The sequence below is a fragment of the Strix aluco genome, chromosome 37 (genome assembly GCF_031877795.1).
Source record: "Strix aluco isolate bStrAlu1 chromosome 37, bStrAlu1.hap1, whole genome shotgun sequence".
In the NCBI taxonomy this organism is placed as follows: domain Eukaryota; kingdom Metazoa; phylum Chordata; class Aves; order Strigiformes; family Strigidae; genus Strix; species Strix aluco.
In genome coordinates this window covers 687,696-712,675 of record NC_133967.1, presented here as the reverse complement: position 1 = coordinate 712,675, position 24,980 = coordinate 687,696, and the positions used below count along the sequence as shown (strand labels likewise).

Here is a 24,980-nt window from a genome sequence, read left to right as displayed (position 1 = left end):
TCCCCCTGTGATCCTCCACCAATAAAATCAACCTTGGATAGCCCAGAGACATCATTAATAACGCTTGATGTTAATTGGAGCGGAAAATGAAGCTTTTCTGAGCAGGAAAAACCCAATATCTGGCTTTTTCTAAGCTGAGAGGTGGGGTCCTATGTGATGTCCAGAAGCTGCGTTGCCCTTCCCCAGACTGGGCCAGCTCTTGAAACCAACTGGGAGGACTTTTCTTCTCCTTCACCTCCATCCTGGGTTGCTGGAAATGCATTAACGGGTTGAATTAGTCAGATTTGGGTTTAAACTCCAGCCTTTGGAAGATATTTTTCAGAGCAGGAACGTTATTTAACTTGGGTGAAATCAAGTCCCTGCTCCCATCTCGTGGTCCTTGGTTGGGGAAATCCAACTTAGGACCGAGATATATATTTTTTGGCGACATCTAAATTAGTTTCTCGCTATCCCTGTGAGACCGTTTGAGCCCTGTCCTCCAGCAGAAGGTCCTCACCCAGGACGACCCAAAATCCACATTCCTCAAAGGCCGCGGCCACCCAGGAATGACCCAAAATCCACATTTCTCAAAGGCCGCAGCTGCCCAAGAACAAGGCCAAATGGCGGCGGCTCCTTCCTTCATTAAAAAAACCCCAAACACTAATTTCGCGTTTCCATGGGTTTTTATCAACTCCGGACCTTTTTGTTGTTTCTTTTTAATTGTTTATTTTAATTCTCAGGGTCATGAGAATGGGCAAATTCAGTTATTTACAGAAAAAGATATTGCCTGACTTTGTGTCTAGCTCCTTTTTTTTTTTTTTTTAATTATTATTTATTTTGTGTAATTAAACCTTGAGACTGCTCTTCAAGGATGAGGGTAGCAGAGAGGGGCTGGGAGCGGGGCTTCCCCTGGTAGCACTGGGGGGGGCTCTAGGGCAGTTCCCCCCCCAGCATCCCCCAGTAGCACTGGGGGGGCTCCAACCCAGGTTATGAGTGATGGCCTTTCCCTCACTTCTCCTCCTGTCTGTCTCCTATTAAACTATTTTTTACCTCCACCCACAACTTTTCTCACTTCTCCTCTTGTTTTCCCCTTCCCGGCTTCACCCCCCAGCAGGTGGGAGCAGCCAAGAGCCCCAACCCTGCCCCATCCCCAACCTGACCCATCTCCATCTCCAGCCCCTCCCAGGGTGTTGTTCCAAAAGCGGGATTGTTCACCCCCCGGTGCCAGACGCCAACACACCCCCCCGAGCAGAGGGATTGATTTATCCCGTGTGGGCGCAGAGCTGGGGGCTGGTGGTAATTCCCCCCGGCCAGCGCCCCCACCCCAAAGAACTTCCCTGGATTTCTACACTTCAGCCCACACGGAGACACCGGGACTGTAGTGACCGGGGCCGGTTTCTTATCGCTTTGTCCCTCACTGGTTAACAACGCGCGTCGTCGTGATGTCAGCGTAGAGTGTCTTGTAATTCTTGTGGCCCAACTCAAAGGGTGAGGGGGGACACGGCTTCTTGGTCTTCCATTGAGTTGGTGGTCGCGGTCTCCCCACTTAGGGGCCGATTTTCACTGACTTCTGGCTTCTCAGACACTCCTCAGGCTCCTCCTCCATCCCTCCTCCTCCTTCATCCCTCCTCTTCCTGCTCTTGCTCCCTCCTCCTCGCTCTATCCCTTCACCTCCTCCTCCTACTCCTCTTCCTTCATCCCTCCTCCTCCTGCTTGTGCTCCTCCTCCATCCCTCCACCTCCACCATCCTTACTCCTCCCCATCCCTCCTCCTTCTTCACACTGCTGGACCAGCTCCCACACTTGGTCCCAATTTTCACCCCGCAAAGCTCCCCCCCCGCCCCCAGGAGGGCCGGGGATGGAGATGGGGCAGGTCGGGATGGGGCAGGGTTGTGCTGTTGGCTGTTCCCACCGGCTGGGGGTGAAGCCAGGAAGGGGAAAAGAAGAGGAAAAGAGAGAAAATCTGTGGGGGAGGTAAAAATAGTTTAATGGAAGAAAGAAGAAGGAGGACGAGGAAGAGAAGGAGGGAGAAAAAAGTGAGGCAAAGGCCATCACTCACCCACATCTGGCCAATCCCCACCCCCAAGCCCCCTCCTCTCCATTTTCTTGCTGAGCACTACATGATAGGGCCAGGAATAGCTCTTGGGTTGGGGTCGCATCATCCGCCTGCTTGCGTCCCCCCTCCCCCATCTCCTGTGCATCCCCCAAATCCATTCACTATTCAACGAACAGGACACAAATCTGAAACCCATTATGAGCAAAATCCACTTTATTTGATAGAAACTTCAAAAAAAAAGAGAGGTGTTTCTTCAATTTCCTGTAAGGGACGTACACACCCCCTGGGTCTGTGTGTATCCATCTACATCTGTGTGCACCTACGTAACGACAGCAGCATCCCATACGCTCCGTTTTGATTGCAGGGTCCTGGATGGGGTTTTGCTTCCTCAAACCATCCAAGATTTTTGCCGTGGTTTCCCCCGGTGCCCATGGGCACCTTCTCCAAGTGGGGCCTCTGATGGACAAGACACCCGGTGCCCACCGTGAATCACTTCCCGCAGAACAGGCACGTGTGGGAGCTCTCCTGGATGTGGATACACTCATGCGTGGCGAGGTGGGAGCTGGTCCAGAAGGTTTTCTGGCATTGCTGGCAGCGGTTGGGCATCTCACCGGGGTGGATCCGCTGGTGCAAGATGAGTGTTTGCTTCTGAGTAAAGGATTCCCCACAGTCAGAGCAGGAAGAAGGTTTCTCTCCAGTGTGGGTCCTCCGATGCGTGGAAAGCCTCGAGCTGTGGCTGAAGCACTCCCCACACTCCAGGCACTTGTACGGTCTCTCTCCCTTATGGACCCTGTGGTGGGAGATGAGGCTGGAGAAGCCCTTGAAGGTCTTCCCGCAATCTGGGCACTTGTAGGGTCGTTCTCCTGTGTGATTTCTTTGGTGACGTCTCATGCTGTTACTCCAGCGGAAGATCTTCCCACACTCGGGGCATTTAGAGGTCCCCCGCTTGGCACGGGCCACCAGCTTGCTCGTAGCTGCATGGGTGTTCTTCACGCCATCCCCTTGTCCCGTCGGTGTCTGCTCCTCCTTGCTCTCCAACTTCTCCTCCAGCACCGGGGGTGCTTGTCCTGGCTCCAGCTGGGTGCTCAGTGCCTGCTGGAGAAAGACAAAGCCTTTGCCCCAACTCAGGAACCCCCCCTGCACCCCTGCAGCAAGGAGGTTCTTCCAGGGCAGCTCCATTCCTTGGAGATCTCCAGTTCAACCTCCTGCTCCCAGCAGGACCATCCCCACCGCTAGTTCAACCCAACCTGGGGACAGAGCAAATCCATCCCCAGGGCCATCTCCCAGCCCAGCACTGCTGCCACGCTGGGAGCAGGAGTCCCAGCACAGCCCCACCATGTGCTTCTCCAGGCCATCCCCACCCACAGCTCCACCAGGGCCTGGGACATCTCACGCTAAACCCTCCAAGGACTCACCATTGTGAAGGGCTTGCTGATGCCTCCTGAGGTGATAATGCCGAAAGAAGCTCTTCCCACAGTGCGAGCAGGTGTAAGGTCTCTCTTCCGTGTGGATGAGTTGGTGTCTGATGAGTTTCGAGCTACAGGAGAAGCGTTTCCCACACGTGGTGCAGAGAAAAGGCTTCTCCTTGGTGTGTGTCCTCTGGTGACGCAGGAGGCTCCAGCTATCCCTGAAATTCTTCCCACAGTCCCGACACTTGTAGGGCTTCTCTCCCATGTGGATCTGTCGGTGATGGGTCAGGTATCTCCTGCGGGTGAAGACCTTCCCACAGTTCACACACTCGTACAACTTCTCTCTGGAGCTACTCCGTGGTTGGGTTGTGTCTTCTTCAGGATCTTCATCACAAGTCCCTTTGAAAGAGCATTTTAAAGGTCTTCTAGGTACTTCATCCTTCCTCTTCCTCCTATATCCCTCCCCCTTCCTTCCTTCTTCACCCTGGACCAGCACGCACCCTTGTTCCCCCTTTCATCCACCCCCAAAATTCCCCCCACCCCCTGGGAGGGCCGGGGATGGAGATGGGGCAGGTCAGGATGGGGCAGGGTTGGGCTGCTGGTTGCTCCCACACAATGTGGGTGAACCCAGGATGGGGAAAAGAAGAGGAAAAGCAAGAAAACCTGTGGGTGGAGGTAAAAACAGTTCCATAGAGTGCTGGGGGAAGCAGGAGGAGGCCCATCACTCATGACGTCCCATGAGGAGATGGATGCTCAGCCAGTTCCTGACTAAAATCTAGTCAGCCCCCACTTGCAAACTCCCTCCTCTCCATTTTATCACTGAACACAACATGTCACAGGGATAAGCCCCCTCCAAGGACTCACCATTGTGGATGGCTAACTGATGCTTTTTGAGTGTAACACGCTGCCGGAAGCTCTTATCGCAGTGCGAGCAGGCGTAGGGTCTCTCTCCCGTGTGGATGAGTTGGTGATTCATGAGGTTCGAGTGCCAGGTAAAGCATTTCCCACACGTGGTACAGACAAAGGGCTTCTCCTTGGTGTGAGTCCTCTGGTGACGCAGGAGTCTCCCGCTTTCTGTGAAGCTCTTCCCACATTCCTGGCACTTGTAGGGCTTCTCTCCAGTGTGGATCCGTCGGTGACGGGTCAGGTTGCTCCCGCAGGCAAAGACCTTCCCACAGTGCTCACACTTGTACTCCTTCTCTCTGGAGCTACTCTGGGGTTGAGATGTAGCTTCTTCAAGTTCTTCACCATACCTCCCTGTGAAAGAGCATTTTTGGGGTTCTCTGGGTACTTTACTCCCTTGTGTATCATCTGGCACCACAGAGCAGGGGCCCGACACCCCCAGCCTCACTCCTGCAGATGACCCCAAACCCGCTCACACCAGTCCCCCCAGGAGCCAGCACTGGGGCCAGAAAGAGTTCAGACAGAGATTGAATAACAAAGACAGGACCAACGGCGATGGCCAACACAGAAGACACCCACCTGTACCGATGCCAACCCCTTATAACCCCCTTGTACTGCAGTGCCAGCCCCTTTTACCCCTTGGCCTCTGTCCCCCCACCTTTCATCTGCCCTCCCCTGTCTCCCGTCCTCCGTACGCCACATTCCCCCCTCCAGTGCATCCTCAGCAGCTGCAAAGCTCATGGTAGAGCTTCCACCTTCTACTGGTGGCTGGAAGATCCCCCATTAGCGGAGCCAGAGAGGTTTGTTCGTGGTCTTTAACGCTAATTGGGCAGGTTTAATGTCCTTGATGGCCTTGCCAGTTAGAACCATGTTGTGCTTTGAGCCCTGAGGGCACCTGAGCCCCACGCAGACCATCCCTTGCTTGCTCCTTCCTCCTCAGGGGGAGGACTCCTCACACTCCTCCCCTGCTCTGGCGGAGACAGTCCTCCACCAACTTCCTCCCACGTGGGTTTGAAAGGAGTAGGATGCAGCAGGCCATCACTGACTGCTGCCCATGGGGAGATGGATGCCCAGTCACTTTGTGACCAAACTGTGGTCAACCAACACCCACAAACCCCCTCCTCTCCATTTTATTGCTGAGCATGATGTGACATGCTGATGAGCCCCCCCACGCCCAAGGACTCACCTTTGTGGATGGCCAACTGATGTCTTGTGAGTGTATCACTCTGCCGGAAGGTCATCTCACACTGCGAGCAGGCATACGGCCTCTCTCCCGTGTGGATGCGTTGGTGGACAAGGAGGTTGGAGCTAAAGGAGAAGCGTTTCCCACACGTGGTGCAGAGATACGGCTTCTCCTTGGTGTGTGTCCTCTGGTGACTCAGCAGGTACCCGCTCAGCGTGAAGCTCTTCCCACAATCGCGGCACTTGAAGGGCTTCTGTCCTGTGTGGATCCATCGGTGACGGCTCAGGTTGCTCCCACAGGTGAAGACCTTCCCACAGTGCTCACACTTGTACTCCTTCTCTCTGGAGCTACTTGGTGCTTCAGTTGTGTCTTCTTGAGGGTCTTCAGCACACGCCCCTTTGAAAGAGCATTTTCGGGGTCTTCTTGTTCCATGGCTCCCTTGGGTATCATCTGGCTGCTGTTGGCCATCGTGCTCCACGTCCACCGTGGGGCTCTGGGGCTCCTCTTTGGGCCCTTGCAGCATCCCCCTCTGCTCTTCCCTGGGCTGGCACTGCTCCTCCTTCTGCTTGTCTGTCCCAGCCCCTGTGGGGAGACCAAAGGGGCTCAGCTGGTGCCTCTTGAGGCACATGAAGAGCAGCCACCTACTCCATGTCTCTGCCTGCTCGGCTCCCTCCCTTCCCTTCTCCTCCTTCTCACACCCTGCATGGACTTGCCCGTTAGCGCCTTGTGCTTTGAGCCCCGAAGCCGGGGGGATCCAGACAAGAATGGGGGGAGTGTGTGTGTGTGTTACTCCCCCGTTATGGGCTGGGGCAACAGACAGACTCCATCGGGGAAGGAAGAAAGAACAGCAATCGAATTTGAACACCCCCACCCCCACCAATGTACCAATTTGACAGAGCAGGACAGTGAGAAATACAACCACAGCTTCAAAACACCTTCCCCCCCCATCCCTTCTTCCCGGACTCAGCTTTGCTCCCCATTTCTCTCCCTCCTCCCCGCACTGGTGCAGGGGGCAGGGATGGGGGTTGGGGTCAGTCCATCACCCGCTGTCTCTGCTGCTCCTTCCTCCTCAGGGGGAGGACTCCTCACACTCCTCCCCTGCTCCGGCGTGGGCTCCCTCCCACGGGACACAGTCCTCCATGATCTTCGTCCCACGTGGGTCCCTCCCAGGGGCTCTTGGGGGGCATCTGCTCCCCCGTAGGTCTCCATGGGTGCAGGGCAGTCTCTGCTCCGTCGCACCTCCCCCCTCCTGACGTCCTTCCTCACCCTCACTGTTTGCAGAGGTATTTCCCTCCCACCCTCCTCCTCTTTCTCCTCCTCTATCTCCTCCTCCTCCCAACTTCCCCTGTTTAAATCCCTTATCTCAGACCACGACGCCGTCGCTAATTGGCTCGGCCTTGGCCAGGGGCGGGTCCGACTTGGAGCCCGGGCAGCTTTGAGCATCTTCTCCCAGGAGCCCCCCTGTAGCCCCCTCCCCCGCTCCCAACCCCTCCACACACAAACCAGCACAACAGGGTGCAGCCGGGTGGGTGCTGAGCCCCGGGCAGGGGGTGCTGAGCACCCCGAGAGGCGGCAGCAGGTACCTGCCTGTACCCTGCCTGTACCCTGCCTGTACCCTGTCTGTGGTACCGGCAAGGGGGGGACACCCAGGAGTGCTGCGGGTTATGGGGGCGGCTGGACGTGGATTCTCCATCCCTCAGGGAAATCCCTCAAGGGAAGGGGGGGCTGTGCATCTCCATCGCTGGCCCTCTCGGGGGGGTGGGGGGAGTTTTGGGGGGCGCTGTGAAAGTGGGGACCAAGCGTGGGCGCTGGTCAAGTGTGAAGAAGGCGAAGGAGCCGGGGAGGAGTAAGGCTGGAAGAGGTGGAGGGAAGGAGGAGGAACAGGACCATGAGGAGGAGGGATGAAGGACGAGCAGAAGGAGGAGGGATGGAGGACAGGGAGGGATGGAGGAGGAGCAGGAGGAGTGAGGATGAAGGAGGGGGAGGGATGGAGGAAGGGCAGGACCAGCAAGACGGGACACACACACAATCGGCCGTAATTAAGCCGGGGACGGGAATAGACCGCGACTGCCGACTCAGTTGAAGACCAAGAAGCCGCGTCCCCCCTCACCTTTGAGTTGGGCCACAAGAATTACAAGACACTCTACGCTGACATCTCGACGAGGCGCGTTGTTAACCAGTGAGGGACAAAGCGATAAGAAACCGGCCCCGGTCACTACAGTCCCGGTGTCTCCGTGTGGGCTGAAGTGTAGAAATCCAGGGAAGTTCTTTGGGGCGGGCCGCTGGCCGGGGGGAATTACCACCAGCCCCCAGCTCTGCGCCCACACGGGATAAATCAATCCCTCTGCTCGGGGGGTGCGTTGGCGTCTGGCACCGGGGGTGAACGACCCCGCTTGTGGGACAAGAGTTCTGGGGACCCAGATGGGACCACGCTGACAGCCTTGCCCAGTTCATCTTTTGGTGTACAAAAAGGTGCATTAGGAAACTCCTTTTGGGTACCAAAATGGGAGCTACTACTTCCCAGGAGACACCTCTCTGCTCTCCTCTAGGAGGCATCCTGAGAAATGGGAATAAAGTAGGAGGCGATTAACGAGTTAAATAAATTACGAAATTAACTCAGAGATTCCTCTCTATGCCAGAATGGCCTTTGCCATTGCTCGGTCGAGAGTTACGTTGCAAGTTAAATGCACAATCAACCTTCTCTGAAGACTCTGCTCAGTTCCATATTCCTCCAGAGAACGCACGGAGAGCCCAGCTATGCTGGTTACCAGGGAAGAATCCTGCAAAAGAAGAGAGTATTCCAGACAAATTATTAAATGCGGTAATAGCCATAGTGTGGCCATCAGGAACACCGGGACGAGCCAAGAATGTGACTCTGGAAAAGATGGAGCTAAAAGCAGGAGCCCAGCTGGTAAGGAAGAAACACAATGCCAGCGACCTGGAAGCTCGGAAAGGACTAGAGCCTATAATAAACCCTTTTTGGAAGGTGGACAGTGAAGGGAATGTCAATCAGAGTTCAATGCTCCAATGCTACTGGTGAGAAAACCTCCCTCTCCTGAACACAGGTTGGTACAGGGTTGAAGGGGAGTGAATGTGAGAACTCCAGACGTGCACCCTGTGGTCCCGAATCCGTATCCCCTCCTCGCCTCGGTCCCGGACAGTAATACTGGTTTTACAGGGCTGCATTTGAAAGATGCTTTCTTCCGTATACCGGTGGTCGAGCAGAGCCAGACTGTTTCTGCTTTGGACTGGGAAAACCCGACCACCGGGCGGAAGATGCAGCTCTCTTGGATGGCCCCTCCCCACGGATTCAAAACCAGCCCCACGCTCTTTGGTACCAGAATGAGAACAGTGGCGCAGAGAGTACAAAACCATAATATTGTTGCAATCTGTGGACAATTTACTAATTGATCTGATCGCTCTGAGGAGGATTTAGAGGCCACACGCAGTTTCCTCAGTTTTTCTGGCATTGCTGGCAGCGGTTGGGCATCTCCCCGGGGTGGATCCGCTGGTGCAAGATGAGTGTTTGCTTCTGAGCAAAGGATTCCCCACAGTCAGAGCAGGAAGAAGGTTTCTCTCCAGTGTGGGTCCTCCGATGCGTGGAAAGGCTCGAGCTGTGGCTGAAGCACTCCCCACACTCCAGGCACTTGTACGGTCTCTCTCCCTTATGGACCCTGTGGAGGGAGATGAGGCTGGAGAAGCCCTTGAAGGTCTTCCCGCAATCTGGGCACTTGTGGGGTCGTTGTCCCGTGTGATTTCTTTGGTGACGTCTCATGCTGTTACTCCAGCGGAAGATCTTCCCACACTCGGGTCATTTAGAGGTCCCCCGCTTGGCACGGGCCATCAGCTTGCTCGTGGCTGCATGGGTGTTCTTCACGCCATCCCCTTGTCCCATTGGTGTCTGCTCCTCCTTGCTCTCCAACTTCTCCTCCAGCACCGGGGGTGCTTGTCCTGGCTCCAGCTGGGTGCTTGGTGCCTGCAGGAGAAAGACAAAGCCTTTGCCCCAACTCAGGAACCCCCCTGCACCCCTGCAGCAAGGAGGTTCTTCCAGGGCAGCTCCATTCCTTGGAGATCTCCAGTCCAACCTCCTGCTCCCAGCAGGACCATCCCCACCACTAGTTCAACCCAACCTGGGGACAGAGCAAATCCATCCCCAGGGCCATCTCCCAGCCCAGCACTGCTGCCACGCTGGGAGCAGGAGTCCCAGCACAGCCCCACCATGTGCTTCTCCAGGCCATCCCCACCCACAGCTCCACCAGGGACTGCGACATCTCACGCTAAACCCTCCCAAGGACTCACCATTGTGAAGGGCTTCCTGATGCCTCCTGAGGTGATAGCTCTGCTGGAAGCTCTTCCCACAGTGTGAGCATGGGTACGGTCTCTCTGGATTGTGGGTGCATTCGTGCTTCATTAGGTCTGAGGTAAGGGAGAAGCGTTTCCCACTCGTGGTGTAGACAAAGTGCTTCTCCTTGGTGTGTATCTTCTGGTGACTAAGGAGGTATCCTCTCAGTGAAAAGCCCCTCCCACAATCCCAGCACTTGTAGGGCTTCTCTCCTGTGTGGGTCCGTAGGTGATAGGTCAGTTTGCTCCTGTACATGAAGACCTTCTCACAGTGCTCACACTTGTACTTCTCCCTGGAGCTACTCCATGGATCAGTTGAGGCTTCTTGAGAGTCTTCAGCATACGTCCCTTTGAAAGAGCACTTTCGGGGTGTTCTTGGTGCGTGGCTCCCTTGCGTATCATCTGGCTGCTGTTGGCCATCGTGCTCCACGTCCACCGTGGGGCTCTGGGGCTCCTCTTCGGGCCCTTGCAGCATCCCCCTCTGCTCTTCCCTGGGCTGGCACTGCTCCTCCTTCTGCTTGTCTGTCCCAGCCCCTGTGGGGAGACCAAAGGGGCTCAGCTGGAGGCTCTTAAGGGATATGAAGAGCAGCCACCTACTCCAGCAGCTCCCACCCAGACCAGTACCACCCAGTACGGTGCTGCCAGCAGCTGGAGCCCCTCTAGCATCGGTGAGTGCGTAAAGTCACAGGGGCTCTGTGTGTGTGTGTGTGCTGGGTGTAGACTTGAAGGTGTGAGGGTTGTGTTTGTGTGTGGGTGTGCACAAGCGCGTGTAGAAATGGGGGATGTAAGTGCACAGGTGCCCATGGTGGGCGTGGGGGTGTGTGTGCACGCGTGTGTGTTTGCATGTGCGTGTGTGTTTGTGTGTGTGTGTGTGTCCACTCTTCGTTCTTCAGCTCCACTTCCATCCCTCCCGCTCCTCCATTCTGAACCCTACTCCACCACGCCTCCCCCACTCCACACCACCATCCATCCTTGGTCCCCATTTTCACCCACCCAAAACTCCCCCCGTGAGGGCCAGGGATGGAGATGGGGCAGGTCGGGATGGGGCAGAGTCGGGCTCTTGGCTGCTCCCACCCGCTGGGGGTGAACCCAGGAAGGGGAAAAAAGAGAAAAAGTGAGAAAACCCATGGGTGGAGGTAAAAAATAGTTTGTCAGGAGGAGACTGGAGGAGGCCATCACTCACCCCTGCCCAGGGGGAGATGGATGCCCAGCCAGTTCCTCACTGAAACCTGGCCAACCCCCACCCGCAAACCCCCTCCTCGCCATTTTATGCATGAGCACGATGCCATACGGGGTTAAGGCCCCTCCGAGGGCTCACCATTGTGAAGGGCTTCTTGATGCTCTCTGAGGTGACAACGTTGCAGGAATTTCTTCCCGCAGTGCGAGCAGGGGTACAGGCTCTCTCCTTTGTGAGTTTGTTTGTGTCTAATGAGGCTTGAGCTATTGGAGAAGCGTTTCCCACACGTGATGCAAGGAAAGGGCTTCTCCTCGGAGTGTGTCATCTGGTGACGCAGGAGGTGCCAACTTCTCCTGAAGCTGTTCCCACAATCCTGGCACTTGAAGGGATTCTCACCAGTGTGGGTCCGTTGGTGACAGTGCAGGCTTGTCTCGCAGGCAAAGTTCTTCCCACAGTGCTCACACTTGTACTTCTTCAGCATTCCCCTCTGCTCTACCCTGGGCTGGCACTGCTCCTCCTTCTGCTTGTCTGTCCCAGCTCCTGTGGGGAGAACAAAGGGGCTCAGCTGGTCCCTCTTAAGGGACAAGAAGAGCAGCCACCTACTCCATGTCTCTGCCTGCTCGGCTCCCTCCCTCCCCTTCTCCTCTTTCTCACACCCCACATGGCCTTGCCCGTTAGCGCCATGTTGTGCTTTGAGCCCCGAGGCCTGGGGGATCTAGAGAAGGACGGGGGGTGTGTGTGTGTATGTGACTCCCCCCGTTATGGGCTCGGGCAACAGACAGACTCCATCGGGGAAGGAAGAAAGAACAGCAATCGAATTTGAACACCCCCCCCCCCACCAATGTACCAATGCGACAGAGCAGGACAGTGAGAAATACAACCACATCTTCAAAACACCTTCCCCCCCCATCCCTTCTTCCCAGGCTCAGCTTTGCTCCCCATTTCTCTCCCTCCTCCCCCCCACTGGCTCATCTTCATCCCTTACTATGCGAGCTGACTTTTTGGTATATTTGGTTTTCTGTATCGGGGCGACTGGTACTGGCGCTGCCTGTCCCCCTGGCCCAGCTGCTGTACCAGCAGGTTCACTTTCAGATCCTGCAGCCCTTTCTCCCCCTTGGGGGCAGTGAGTAGTGTTAAAGATGACACGGTAAGCATGGGCAAGTCCCCAGCACATCGCAGCGAGTTGTGTCTCCTGGGGCAGCACACCTTTTCCAAACAATCCACCAGTTTATCAGGACTCTGAATTTGTTCAGGAGTGAAATCCCAGAACACTGGGGGTGACCACTGACCCAGGCACTTGCCCATCTCTTCCCACACACCTTGCCACTCCCAACTATCTGCCCTCGGGGCAGGTTTCCGGGTGGTGCTACTATTGGAGAAATACTGCACGGCCCAAAACAAGGTCCAGCAGATGTTGAGAAAGCATTGTGCCGCAAGAACACTGCCCTGGATGCTGCAAGGATAGCTAAAACTCTCAAAAACCGAGAGGATCTCTTCCCCTGGCTCACCCACAGAGGGGGTGAGGCCCCTAACAAAAGCCCAGGCAGCAAACAGGTACCGGTTCACCCCCACGAGCAGTGACACAAGCATATTATAAGCAGTCTGCAGCCAGTACAGCAAAACAAGACCCTTGACACATTTTCCACTGCCAACAAACATCAGCACTGGGAACACACAGTGGATAGAAGGATTAATCCAGCCCCACCACGCAAGCAAATTGGGCAGCACTGCAAACGTTCCTTATCAAACAATACAAACAGAAACAGAGAAATAGCACCTAACAGATTGCTCTAACACACTCTGGTCAGGGTTTGTCTTTTTTTTTGTCCTTATCTCAACCCTCTCGTGCCCTACGTTGGGCACCAGAAAAGGCTGTGGTGGTTCAGGCCCTGCTGGGACCTGAGACCATGCTGCTGCTGCCCCTCCCTCACCCTTGGACCGGACGGGGCAGGGAGTGAAATACAAACCCTGGGGTTGAGATAAGGAAAAATTAATACAACAGTGTAAAAACAACAAACCGAACAACAACAACAACAACAGTGATAACAATGAACAGAACAAGAGATATACCGCACGGATACAGCAGTGAGGGGACCGACCCGCACAAAAGCCGTCCCTGCTCTTCCCACGCTTGGGCGCCTGGCCCTGACCTCAGCGTGGTATTGAATAACCCGGCTGGAGCTGCCTCCCCACTGCTGGGGAGACTTAACCCTATCCTAGCTGAACCAGGACATACCTGCTGGGGGTGATCACGGGAAGGGGGAACAAAGAGAAAAAGTGAGAGAACCCGTGGCTGGAGGTAAAAAATAGTTTGTCAGGAGGAGACTGGAGGAGGCCATCACTCACCCCTGCCCAGGGGGAGATGGATGCCCAGCCAGTTCCTCACTGAAACATGGACAACTCCCACCTGCAAACCCCCTCCTCTCCATTTTATGGATGAGCACGATGCCATACGGGGTTAAGGCCCCTCCAAGGACTCACCATTGTGAAGGGCTTTTTCATGCCCTGTGAGGTGAGAACGTCGCCGGAATTTCTTCCCACAGTGCGAGCAGGGGTACGGTCTCTCTCCTGTGTGAGTTTGTTGGTGTCTGATGAGGGTTTTGCCATTGGAGAAGCTTCTCCCACACGTGGTGCAGGGAAAGGGCTTCTCCTTGGTGTGTGTCATCTGGTGATGCTGGAGGTCCCCACTTCTCCTGAAGTTCTTCCCACAATCCTGGCACTTGAAGGGCTTCTCTCCCGTGTGGATCCATTGGTGATATGTCAGGTTGATCCTCGAGCCCAAGACCTTCCCACAATACTCACACACGTACTTCTTCTCTCTGGAGCTACTCGGTGGTTCGGCTGCGCCTTCTTCAGTGTCTTCAGCAGACCTCCCTTTGGAAGAGCATTTTTCGTGTTCTCTTGGTAACCCACCCTTCCTCTTCCTCTTCCTCTTCCTCCTCTATCCCTCCCCCATACCTCCTCCTTCTTCACCTTGGACCAGCACCCACCCTTCATTCCCAATTTCACATGTCCAAATATATCCCCACCCACCCCGGGTGGGCTTCCCACAATCCTGGCACTTGAAGGGATTCTCACCAATGTGGGTCTGTTGGTGACGTAGCAGGGCCCAGTTCCAGGCGAAGACCTTCCCACAGTGCTCACACTTGAACTCCTTCTGTCTGGAGGGCCTCTGTGGTTGGGTTGTGGCTTCTTGAGGGTCTTCACCATACGTCCCCTTGAAAGAGCATTTTCGGAGTCTTCTTGGTCTGTGGCTCCCTTGCGTATCATCTGGCTGCCATTGGCCATCGTGCTCCACGTCCACCGTGGGGCTCTGGGGCTCCTCTTCGGGCCCTTGCAGCATCCCCCTCTGCTCTTCCCTGGGCTGGCACTGCTCCTCCTTCTGCTTGTCTGTCCCAGCCCCTGTGGGGAGACCAAGGGGGCTCAGTTGGGGGCTCTTAAGGCACATGAAGAGCAGCCACCTACTCCATGTCTCTGCCTGCTCGGCTCCCTCCCTTCCCTTCTCCTCCTTCTCACACCCCTCATGGCCTTGCCAGTTAGCACCATGTTGTGCTTTGAGCCCCGAGGGCACCTGAGCCCCACCCAGATGCTTGATCACTCCTTCCCCCTCAGAGATGGATATGAAAAAATAAAACTAAAGGCCAGGAGGGATCCAGACAAGGACAGGGGATGGACAACTCCCCCGTTATGGGCTCGAGCAACAGACAGACTCCATCGGGGAAGGAAGAAAGAACAGCAATTGAATTTGAACACCCCCACCCCCACCAATGTACCAATGCGACAGAGCAGGACAGTCAGAAATACAACCACATCTTCAAAACACCTTCCCCCCCCATCCCTTCTTCCCGGGCTCAGCTTTGCTCCCCATTTCTCTCCCTCCTCCCCCCACCGGTGCAGGGGGCAGGGATGGGGGTTGGGGTCAGTCCATCACCCGTTGTCTCTGCCGCTCCTTCCTCCTCAGGGGGAGGACTCCTCACACTCCTCCCCTGCTCCGGCGTGGGCTCCCTCCCACGGGAGACAGTCCTCCACGATCTTCCTCTCACGTGGGTCCCTCCCAGGGGCTCTGGGGGGGCATGTGCTCCTCCGTGGTTCTCCACGGGTGCAGGGCAGTCTCTGCTCCAGAGCACCACCCCCCTCCTGACGTACTTCCTCACCCTCGCTATTTGCAGAGGTATTTCCCTCCCACCCTCCTCCTCTTTCTCCTCCTCCTCCCAACTTCTCTTTTTTAAATCCCTTATCTCAGACCACAACACCATTGCTAATTGGCTCGGCCTTGGCCAGGGATGGGTCCAACTTGGAGCTGGGGGAGCTTTGAGCATCTTCTCCCAGGAGCCCCCCCTGTAGCCCCCTCCCCTGCTCCCAACCCCTCCACACACAAACCAGCACAACAGGGTGCAGCCGGGTGGGTGCTGAGCCCCGGGCAGGGGGTGCTGAGCACCCCGAGAGGCAGCAGAAGGTACCTGCCTGTACCCTGCCTATACCCTGCCTGCGGGACTGGCAAGGGGGTGTGGTGGTTTAGGCCCTGCTGGGACCCGAGACCATGATGCCGCTTCTCCTCCCCCAACCTCGGACCAGACAGGGCAGGGAGTGAAATACAAACCCTGGGGTTGAGATAAGGAAAAATTAATACAACAGTGTTACAACAACAAACCGAACAACAACAACAACAATAACAATAACAGTGATAACAATGAACAGAACAAGAGATATACCGCACGGATACAGCAGTGAGGGGACCGACCCGGACAAAAGCCGTCCCTGCTCTTCCCGCGCTTGGGCGCCTGGACCTGACCTCAGCGTGGTATTGAATAACCCGGCTAGAGCTGCCTCCCCACTGCTGGGGAGACTTAACCCAATTCTAGTTGAACCAGGACATACCTGCTGGGGGTGATCACAGGAAGGGGGAAGAAGAGAAAAAGTGAGAGAAACTGTGGATGGAGGTAAAAAATAGTTTGTCAGGGGGAGACTGAATGAGGCCATCACTCACCCATGCCCAGGGGGAGATGGATGCCCAGCCAGTTCCTCACCAAAACCTGGCCAACCCTCACCTGCAAACCCCCTCCTCTCCATTTTATGGATGAGCACGATGCTATACGGGGTTAAGGCCGCTCTGAGGACTCACCATTGTGAAGGGCTTTTTCATGCTCTCTGAGGCGAGAACGTTGTGGGAATTTCTTCCCGCAGAGCGAGCAGGGGTACGGTCTCTCTCCTGTGTGAGTTAGTTCGTGTCTAATGAGGTTTGATGTATCAGAGAAGCATCTCCCACACGTGGTGCAGTGAAAGGGCTTCTCCTTGGTGTGTGTCCTCTGGTGACGCAGGAGGTACGCATTTTTCCTGAAGTTCTTCCCACAATCCTGGCACTTGAAGGGCTTCTCTCCCGTGTGGGTCAATCGGTGATATCTCAGGCTGGTCCTCCAGCCAAAGACCTTCCCACAATACTCACACACGTACTTCTTCTCTCTGGAGCTAGTCGATAGTTGGGTGGCGCCTTCTTCAGTGTCTTCAGCAGACCTCCCTTTGAAAGAGCATTTTTGGTGTTCTCTTGGTACCCCATCCTTCCTCTTCCTCTTCCTCCTCCTCCTCTATCCCTCCCCCATCCCTCCTCCTTCTTCACCTTGGACCAGCACCCACCCTTCATTCCCAATTTCACATGACCAAAAATCTCCCCATCCCCCCAGGTGGGCTTCCCACAATCCTGGCACTTGAAGAGATTCTCACCCGTGTTGCTCCGTTGGTGACGTCGCAGGGCCCAGTTCCAGGCGAAGACCTTCCCACAGTCCTCACACTTGAACTCCTTCTTTCTGGAGGGCCTCTGTGGTTGGGTTGTGGCTTCTTGAGAGTCTTCACCATACGTCCCTTTGAAAGAGCATTTTCGGGGTCTTCTTGGTCTGAGGCTCCCTTGTGTATCATCTGGCTGCTCTTGGCCATCGTGCTCCACGTCCACCGTGGGGCTCTGGGGCTCGTCTTCAGGCCCTTGCAGCATCCCCCTCTGCTCTTCCCTGGGCTGGCACTGCTCCTCCTTCTGCTTGTCTGTCCCAGCCCCTGTGGGGAGACCAAAGGGGCTTAGCTGGTGCCTCCTGAGGGACATGAAGAGCAGCCACCTACTCCATGTCTCTGCCTGCTCAGCTCCCTCCCTTCCCTTCTCCTCCTTCTCAAAACCCACATGGCCTTACCTGTTAGCGCTGTTTTGTGCTTTGAGCCCCGACGGCACCTGAGTCCCAACCAGACGCTCCCTTGCCCCTTTCCCTTCAGGGATTGGGAGAAAAATTAAACCAAAGGCCAGGAGGGATCCAGACAAGGACAGGGGAAGGGACGACTCCCCCCTTAAGGGCTTGAGCAACAGACAGACTCCATCGGGGAAGGAAGAAAGAACAGCAATTGAATTTGAACACCCCCACCCCCACCAATGTACCAATGCGACAGAGCAGGACAGTGAGAAATACAACCACAGCTTCAAAACACCTTCCCCCCCCATCCCTTCTTCCCGGACTCAGCTTTGCTCCCCATTTCTCTCCCTCCTCCCCCCACCGGTGCAGGGGGCAGGGATGGGGGTTGGGGTCAGTCCATCACCCGTTGTCTCTGCTGCTCCTTCCTCCTCAGGGGGAGGACTCCTCACACTCCTCCCCTGCTCCAGCGTGGGCTCCCTCCCACAAGAGACAGTCCTCCACGATCTTCCTCCCACGTGGGTCCCTCCCAGGGGCTCTGGGGGGGCATTTGCTCCCCCGTGGCTCTCCACGAGTGCAGGGCAGTCTCTGCTCCAGAGCACCTCCCCCCTCCTGCCGTCCTTCCTCACCCTCTCTGTTTGCAGAGGTATTTCCCTCCCACCCTCCTCCTCTATCTCCTCCTCCTCCCAACTTCCCCTGTTTAAATCCCTTATCTCAGAGCGCGACGCCGTCGCTAATTGGCTCGGCCTTGGCCAGGGGCGGGTCCGACTTGGAGCCCGGGCAGCTTTGAGCATCTTCTCCCAGGAGCCCCCCTGTAGCCCCCTCCCCCGCTCCCAACCCCTCCACACACAAACCAGCACAACAGGGTGCAGCCGGGTGGGTGCTGAGCCCCGGGCAGGGGGTGCTGAGCACCCCGAGAGGCGGCATCAGGTACCTGCCTGTACCCTGCCTGTACCCTGCCTGCGGGACCGGCAAGGGGGGGACACCCAGGAGTGCTGCGGGTTATGGGGGGCGGCTCAACGTGGATTCTCCATCCCTCAGGGAAATCCCTCAAGGGAAGGGGGGGCTGTGCATCTCCATCGCTGGCCCCCTCGGGGGGTGGGGGGAGTTTCGGGGGGCGGTGTGAAAGTGGGGACCAAGCGTGGGCGCTGGTCAAGTGTGAAGAAGGCGGAGGGATGGGGGAGGAGTAAGGCTGGAAGAGGTGGAGGGAAGGAGGAGGAGCAGGACCATGAGGAGGAGGGATGAAGGACGAGCAGAAGGAGGAGGGATGGAGGACAGGGAGGGATGGAGGAGAGGGAGGGATGGAGGAGGAGCAGGAGGAGTGAGGATGAAGGAGGGGGAGGGATGGAGGAGGAGCAGGACCAGCAAGAGGGGACACACACACAATCGGCCGTAACTAAGCCGGGGAGGGGAATAGACCGCGACTGCCGACTCAGTTGAAGACCAAGAAGCCGCGTCCCCCCTCACCTTTGAGTTGGGCCACAAGAATTACAAGACACTCTACACTGACATCGCGACGAGGCGCGTTGTTAACCAGTGAGGGACAAAGCGATAAGAAACCGGCCCCGGTCACTACAGTCCCGGTGTCTCCGTGTGGTCTGAAGTGTAGAAATCCAGGGAAGTTCTTTGGGGCGGGGCACTGGCCGGGGGGAATTACCACCAGCCCCCAGCTCTGCGCCCACACGGGATAAATCAATCCCTCTGCTCGGGGGGTGTGTTGGCGTCTGGCACCGGGGGTGAACGACCCCGCTTGTGGGACAACAGTTCTGGGGACCCAGATGGGACCACGCTGACAGCCTTGCCCAGTTCATCTTTTGGTGTACAAAAAGGTGCATTAGGAAACTCCTTTTGGGTACCAAAATGGGAGCTACTACTTCCCAGGAGACACCTCTCTGCTCTCCTCTAGGAGGCATCCTGAGAAATGGGAATAAAGTAGGAGGCGATTCCCATGACTAAATGTAAGTTACAGCGGTGTTGTAATCAGTGGCAGCCACGATATCAACTGGAGGATGGGGAAAAATGGCCTGAAAATGGAACTTCAAAATATAAAACTGTGTTGCAATTACTGTTGATTTGTCACACAAGTGACAAATGGGATGTAGCTGCCCCTGTTGATTTGTCTTTTGTTTAATACGTGATCACAAAACTTGTCAGAAATGTAACTGCTTGATATCTGAGGCTGCTGGAAGGTATGTATGAGCAGAAAGTGTTAATGTTTCTAAAGAAAAAGGGATGTTCTAAAAGTTGTGAAACTTGAAAGGTAAAAAGACTGTGTTAAGGGTGGTGGGGAGGCTGAGGACGTGCAGATGTTGGTCCCAAAAGGGAATCTGGTGAATTTAAAACAAAGGGACGAAAAAAAGAAATCCCAGGAAGAAGACTGTGACTCTGGAAAAGATGGAGCTAAAAGCAGGAGCCCAGCTGGTAAGGAAGAAACACAATGCCAGCGACCTGGAAGCTCGGAAAGGACTAGACCCTATAATAAACCCTTTTTGGAAGGTGGACAGTGAAGGGAATGTCAATCAGAGTTCAATGCTCCAATGCTACTGGTGAGAAAACCTCCCTCTCCTGAACACAGGTTGGTACAGGGTTGAAGGGGAGTGAATGTGAGAACTCCAGACGTGCACCCTGTGGTCCCGAATCCGTATCCCCTCCTCGCCTCGGTCCCGGACAGTAATATTGATTTTACAGGGCTGCATTTGAAAGATGCTTTCTTCCGTATACCGGTGGTCGAGCAGAGCCAGACTGTTTCTGCTTTGGACTGGGAAAACCCGACCACCGGGCAGAAGATGCAGCTCTCTTGGACGGCCCCTCCCCACGGATTCAAAACCAGCCCCACGCTCTTTGGTACCAGAATGAGAACAGTGGCGCAGAGAGTACAAAACCATAATATTGTTGCAATCTGTGGACAATTTACTAATTGATCTGATCGCTCTGAGGAGGGTTTAGAGGCCACACGCAGTTTCCTCAGTTTTTCTGGCATTGCTGGCAGCGGTTGGGCATCTCCCCGGGGTGGATCCGCTGGTGCAAGATGAGTGTTTGCTTCTGAGCAAAGGATTCCCCACAGTCAGAGCAGGAAGAAGGTTTCTCTCCAGTGTGGGTCCTCCGATGCGTGGAAAGGCTCGAGCTGTGGCTGAAGCACTCCCCACACTCCAGGCACTTGTACGGTCTCTCTCCCTTATGGACCCTGTGGAGGGAGATGAGGCTGGAGAAGTCCTTGAAGGTCTTCCCGCAATCTGGGCACTTGTAGGGTCGTTGTCCCGTGTGATTTCTTTGGTGACGTCTCATGCTGTTACTCCAGCGGAAGATCTTCCCACACTCAGGGCATTTAGAGGTCCCCCGCTTGGCACGGGCCATCAGCTTGCTCGTGGCTGCATGGGTGTTCTTCACGCCATCCCCTTGTCCCATTGGTGTCTGCTCCTCCTTGCTCTCCAACTTCTCCTCCAGCACCGGGGGTGCTTGTCCTGGCTCCAGCTGGGTGCTCGGTGCCTGCAGGAGAAAGAGAAATCCATTGCACTAAGCCATCCCCACCCACAGCTCCCCCAGGGACTGCGACATCTCACGCTAAACCCCCCAAGGCCTCACCATTGTGAAGGGCTTGCTGATGCCTCCTGAGGTGATAGCTCTGCTGGAAGCTCTTCCCGCAGTGTGAGCATGGGTATGGTCTCTCTGTATCGTGGGTGCGTTTGTGCTTCATTAGGTCTGAGGTAAGGGAGAAACTTTTCCCACTCGTGGTGTAGACAAAGTGCTTCTCCTTGGTGTGTGTCCTCTGGTGACTCAGGAGGTGTTGTCTCAGTGAAAAGCCCCTCCCACAATCCCAGCACTTGTAGGGCTTCTCTCCTGTGTGGGTCCGTAGGTGATAGGTCAGTTTGCTCCTGTACATGAAGACCTTCTCACAGTGCTCACACTTGTGCTTCTTCTCCCTGGAGCTACTCCATGGATCAGTTGAGGCTTCCTGAGAGTCTTCAGCGTAGGTCCCTTTGAAAGAGCATTTTCGGGGTCTTCTTGGTCTGTGGCTCCCTTCTGTATCATCTGGCTGCTGTTGGCCATCGTGCTCCACGTCCACCGTGGGGCTCTGGGGCTCCTCTTCGGGCCCTTGCAGCATCCCCCTCTGCTCTTCCCTGGGCTGGCACTGCTCCTCCTTCTGCTTGTCTGTCCCAGCCCCTGTGGGGAGACCAAAGGAGCTCTTAAGGCACATGAAGAGCAGCCACCTACTCCAGCAGCTCCCACCAAGACCAGTACCACCCAGTACGGTGCTGCCAGCGGCTGGAGCCCCTCTAGCATCGGTGAGTGCGTAATGTCACAGGGGCTGTGTGTGTGTGTGTGCTGGGTGTGGACTTGAAGGTGTGAGGGTTGTGTTTGTGTGTGGGTGTGCACAAGCGCGTGTAGAAATGGGGGATGTAAGTGCACAGGTGCTCATGGTGGGTGTGGGGGTGTGTATGCACATGTGTGTGTGTGTGTGTGTGTGTGTGTGTGTTTGTGTGTGTGTGTGTGTCCACTCTTCGTTCTTCGGCTCCACTTCCATCCCTCCCGCTCCTCCATTCTGAACCCTACTCCACCACGCCTCCCCCACTCCACACCACCATCCATCCTTGGTCCCCATTTTCACCCACCAAAAACTCCACCCGCGAGTACCGGGGATGGAGATGGGGCAGGTCGGGATGGGGCAGAGTCGGGCTCTTGGCTGCTCCCACCCACTGGGGGTGAACCCGGGAGGGGGAAAAAAGAGAAAAAGCGAGAGAACCCGTGGGTGGAGGTAAAAAATAGTTTGTCAGGAGGAGACTGGAGGAGGCCATCACTCACCCCTGCCCAGGGGCAGATGGATGCCCAGCCAGTTCCTCACTGAAACCTGGCCAACCCCCACCCGCAAACCCCCTCCTCTCCATTTTATGGATGAGCACGATGCCATACGGGGTTAAGGCCCCTCCGAGGACTCACCATTGTGAAGTGTTTCTTGATGCTCTCTGAGTTGAAAACGTTGCAGGAATTTCTTCCCGCAGTGCGAGCAGGGGTACAGGCTCTCTCTTGTGTGAGTTTGTTTGTGTCTAATGAGGGTTGAGCTATGGGAGAATCTTCTCCCACACGTGGTGCAGGGAAAGGGCTTCTCCTTGGTGTGTGTCCTCTGGTGACTCAGGAGGTTCCCATTTTTCCTGAAGCTCTTCCCACAATCCTGGCACTTGAAGGGCTTCTCTCCTGTGTGGGTCCATCGGTGATATGTCAGGCTGCTCGTCGAGGCCAAGACCTTCCCACAATACTCACACACGTATTTCTTCTCTCTGGAGCTACTCGGTGGTTGGGCTGCGCCTTCTTCAGTGTCTTCAGCAGACATCCCTTTGAAAGAGCATTTCTGGTGTTCTCTTGGTACCCCATCCTTCCTCTTCCTCTTCCTCCTCCTCCTCTATCCCTCCCCCATCCCTCCTCCTTCTTCACCCTGGAACAGCACCCACCCTTCATTCCCAATTTCACATGACCAAATATCACACCACACCCCTGTGAGGGCTGGGGATGGATATGGGGCAGGTCGAGATGGGGCAGGGTTGGGCTTTTGGCTGCTCCCACCCGCTGGGGGTGATCCCGGGAAGGGGGAAAAAGAGAAAAAGTGAGAGAACCCATGGGTGGAGGTAAAAAATAGTTTGTCAGGAGGAGACTGGAGGAGGCCATCACTCACCCCTGCCCAGGGGGAGATGGATGCCCAGCCAGTTCCTCACTGAAACCTGGAAAACCCCACCCACAAACCCCCTCCTCTCCATTTTATGGATGAGCACGATGCCATACGGGGTTAAGGCCCCTCCGAGGACTCACCATTGTGAAGGGTTTCTTGATGCTCTCTGAGGTGAGAACGTTGCTGGAAATTCTTCCCACAGTGCCAGCAGGTGTATGGTCTCTCTCCTGTGTGAGTTTGTTGGTGTCTAATGAGGTCTGTGCTTTCAGAGAAGCGTTTCCCACACGTGGTGCAGGGAAAGGGCTTCTCTGTGGTGTGTGTCCTCTGGTGACGCTGGAGGTTTCCAATTGTCCTGAAGCTCTTCCCACAATCCTGGCACTTGAAGGGCTTCTCTCCCGTGTGGATCCATTGGTGAGATCTCAGGTTAGTGACCGAGGCCAAGGCCTTGCCACAATACTCACACTTGTACTTCTTCTCTCTGGAGCTACTCGGTGGTTGCGCTGCGCCTTCTCCAGTGTCTTCAGCAGACATCCCTTTGAAAGAGCATTTTTGGTGTTCTCTTGGTACCCCATCCTTCCTCTTCCTCCTCTATCCCTCCCCCATCCCTCCTCCTTCTTCACCCTGGAACAGCACCCACCCTTCATTCCCAATTTCACATGCCCAAAAAGCTCCCCACCCACCCCAGTTGGGCTTCCCAAAATCCTGGTACTTGAAGGGATTCTCACCAGTGTGGGTCCGTCGGTGACGGCGCAGGCTGTTCTCCCAGGTGAAATCCTTCCCACAGTGCTCACACTTGTACTTCTTCTGTCTGGAGGTCCTCTCTGGTTGGGTTGTGGCTTCTTGAGGGTCTTCCCTGGGCTGGCACTGCTCCTCCTTCTGCTTGTCTGTCCCAGCCCCTGTGGGGAGACTAAAGGGGCTCAGCTGGGGGCTCTTAAGGCACATGAAGAGCAGCCACCTACTCCATGTCTCTGCCTGCTCGGCTCCCTCCCTTCCCTTCTCCTCCTTCTCACACCCCTCATGGTCTTGCCCGTTAGCGCCATGTTGTGCTTTGAGCCCCGAGGGCACCTGAGCCCCACCCAGATGCTCCCTTGCCCCTTTCCCTCCAAGGATTGGGATCAAAATTAAACCAAAGGCCAGGGAGAATCCAGACAAGGACAGGGGAAGGGATGACTCCCCCTTTATAGGCTCGAGCAACAGACAGACTCCATCGGGGAAGGACGAAAGAACAGCAATCGAAATTGAACACCCCCACCCCCACCAGTGTACCAATGCGACAGAGCAGGACAGTCAGAAATACAACCACATCTTCAAAACACCTTCCCCCCCCATCCCTTCTTCCCGGACTCAGCTTTGCTCCCCATTTCTCTCCCTCCTCCCCCCACCGCCACAGGGGCCAGGGATGGGGGTTGGGGTCAGTCCATCACCCGTTGTCTCTGCCGCTCCTTCCTCCTCAGGGGGAGGACTCCTCACACTCCTCCCCTGCTCCGGCGTGGGCTCCCTCCCACGGGAGACAGTCCTCCACGATCTTCCTCCCACGTGGGTCCCTTCCAGGGGCTCTGGGGAGGCATCTGCTCCCCTGTGGGTCTCCATGGGTGCAGGGCAGTCTCTGCTCCGTCGCACCTCCCCCCTCCTGCCGTCCTTCCTCACCCTCGCTGTTTGCAGAGGTATTTCCCTCCCACCCTCCTCCTCCTCCTCTTCCCAACTTCTCCTTTTTAAATCCCTTATCTCAGAGAGTGATGCCGTCGCTACGACTTGGAGCCCGGGGAGCTTTGAGCATCTTCTGCCAGGAGCCCCCCCTGTAGCCCCCTCCCCCGCTCCCAACCCCTCCACACACAAACCAGCACAACAGGGTGCAGCCGGGTGGGTGCTGAGCCCCGGGCAGGGGGTGCTGAGCACCCCGAGAGGCAGCAGCAGGTACCCTGCCTGTACCCTGCCTGCGGGACCGGCAAGGGGGTGTGGTGGTTTAGGCCCTGCTGGGACCTGAGACCATGATGCCGCTTCTCCTCCCCCAACCTCGGACCGGACGGGGCAGGGAGTGAAATACAAACCCTGGGGTTGAGATAAGGAAAAATTAATACAACAGTGTAACAACAACAAACCGAACAACAAC

General features: G+C 55.9%; 1 protein-coding gene across 1 annotated transcript in view; it reads right to left on the bottom strand.

Moving 5' to 3' along the window:
* Window positions 1-2,820: 2,820 nt before the first annotated feature.
* Window positions 2,821-24,980, bottom strand: part of LOC141917330 (uncharacterized) — a 79,578-nt gene continuing 57,418 nt past the window's right edge. The window contains exons 23-33 of the mRNA XM_074810437.1: window positions 23,596-23,766; window positions 23,011-23,403; window positions 22,147-22,539; window positions 20,794-21,372; window positions 16,766-17,089; window positions 13,529-13,921; window positions 11,189-11,587; window positions 5,533-6,111; window positions 4,308-4,700; window positions 3,450-3,842; window positions 2,821-3,129 (exon numbers count right to left, since the gene is read on the bottom strand). Of these exons, the coding sequence (XP_074666538.1) occupies window positions 2,966-3,129; window positions 3,450-3,842; window positions 4,308-4,700; window positions 5,533-6,111; window positions 11,189-11,587; window positions 13,529-13,921; window positions 16,766-17,089; window positions 20,794-21,372; window positions 22,147-22,539; window positions 23,011-23,403; window positions 23,596-23,766 (4,181 nt within the window). The 3' untranslated portion in view covers window positions 2,821-2,965. The remainder of the gene's footprint in view (window positions 3,130-3,449; window positions 3,843-4,307; window positions 4,701-5,532; window positions 6,112-11,188; window positions 11,588-13,528; window positions 13,922-16,765; window positions 17,090-20,793; window positions 21,373-22,146; window positions 22,540-23,010; window positions 23,404-23,595; window positions 23,767-24,980) is intronic.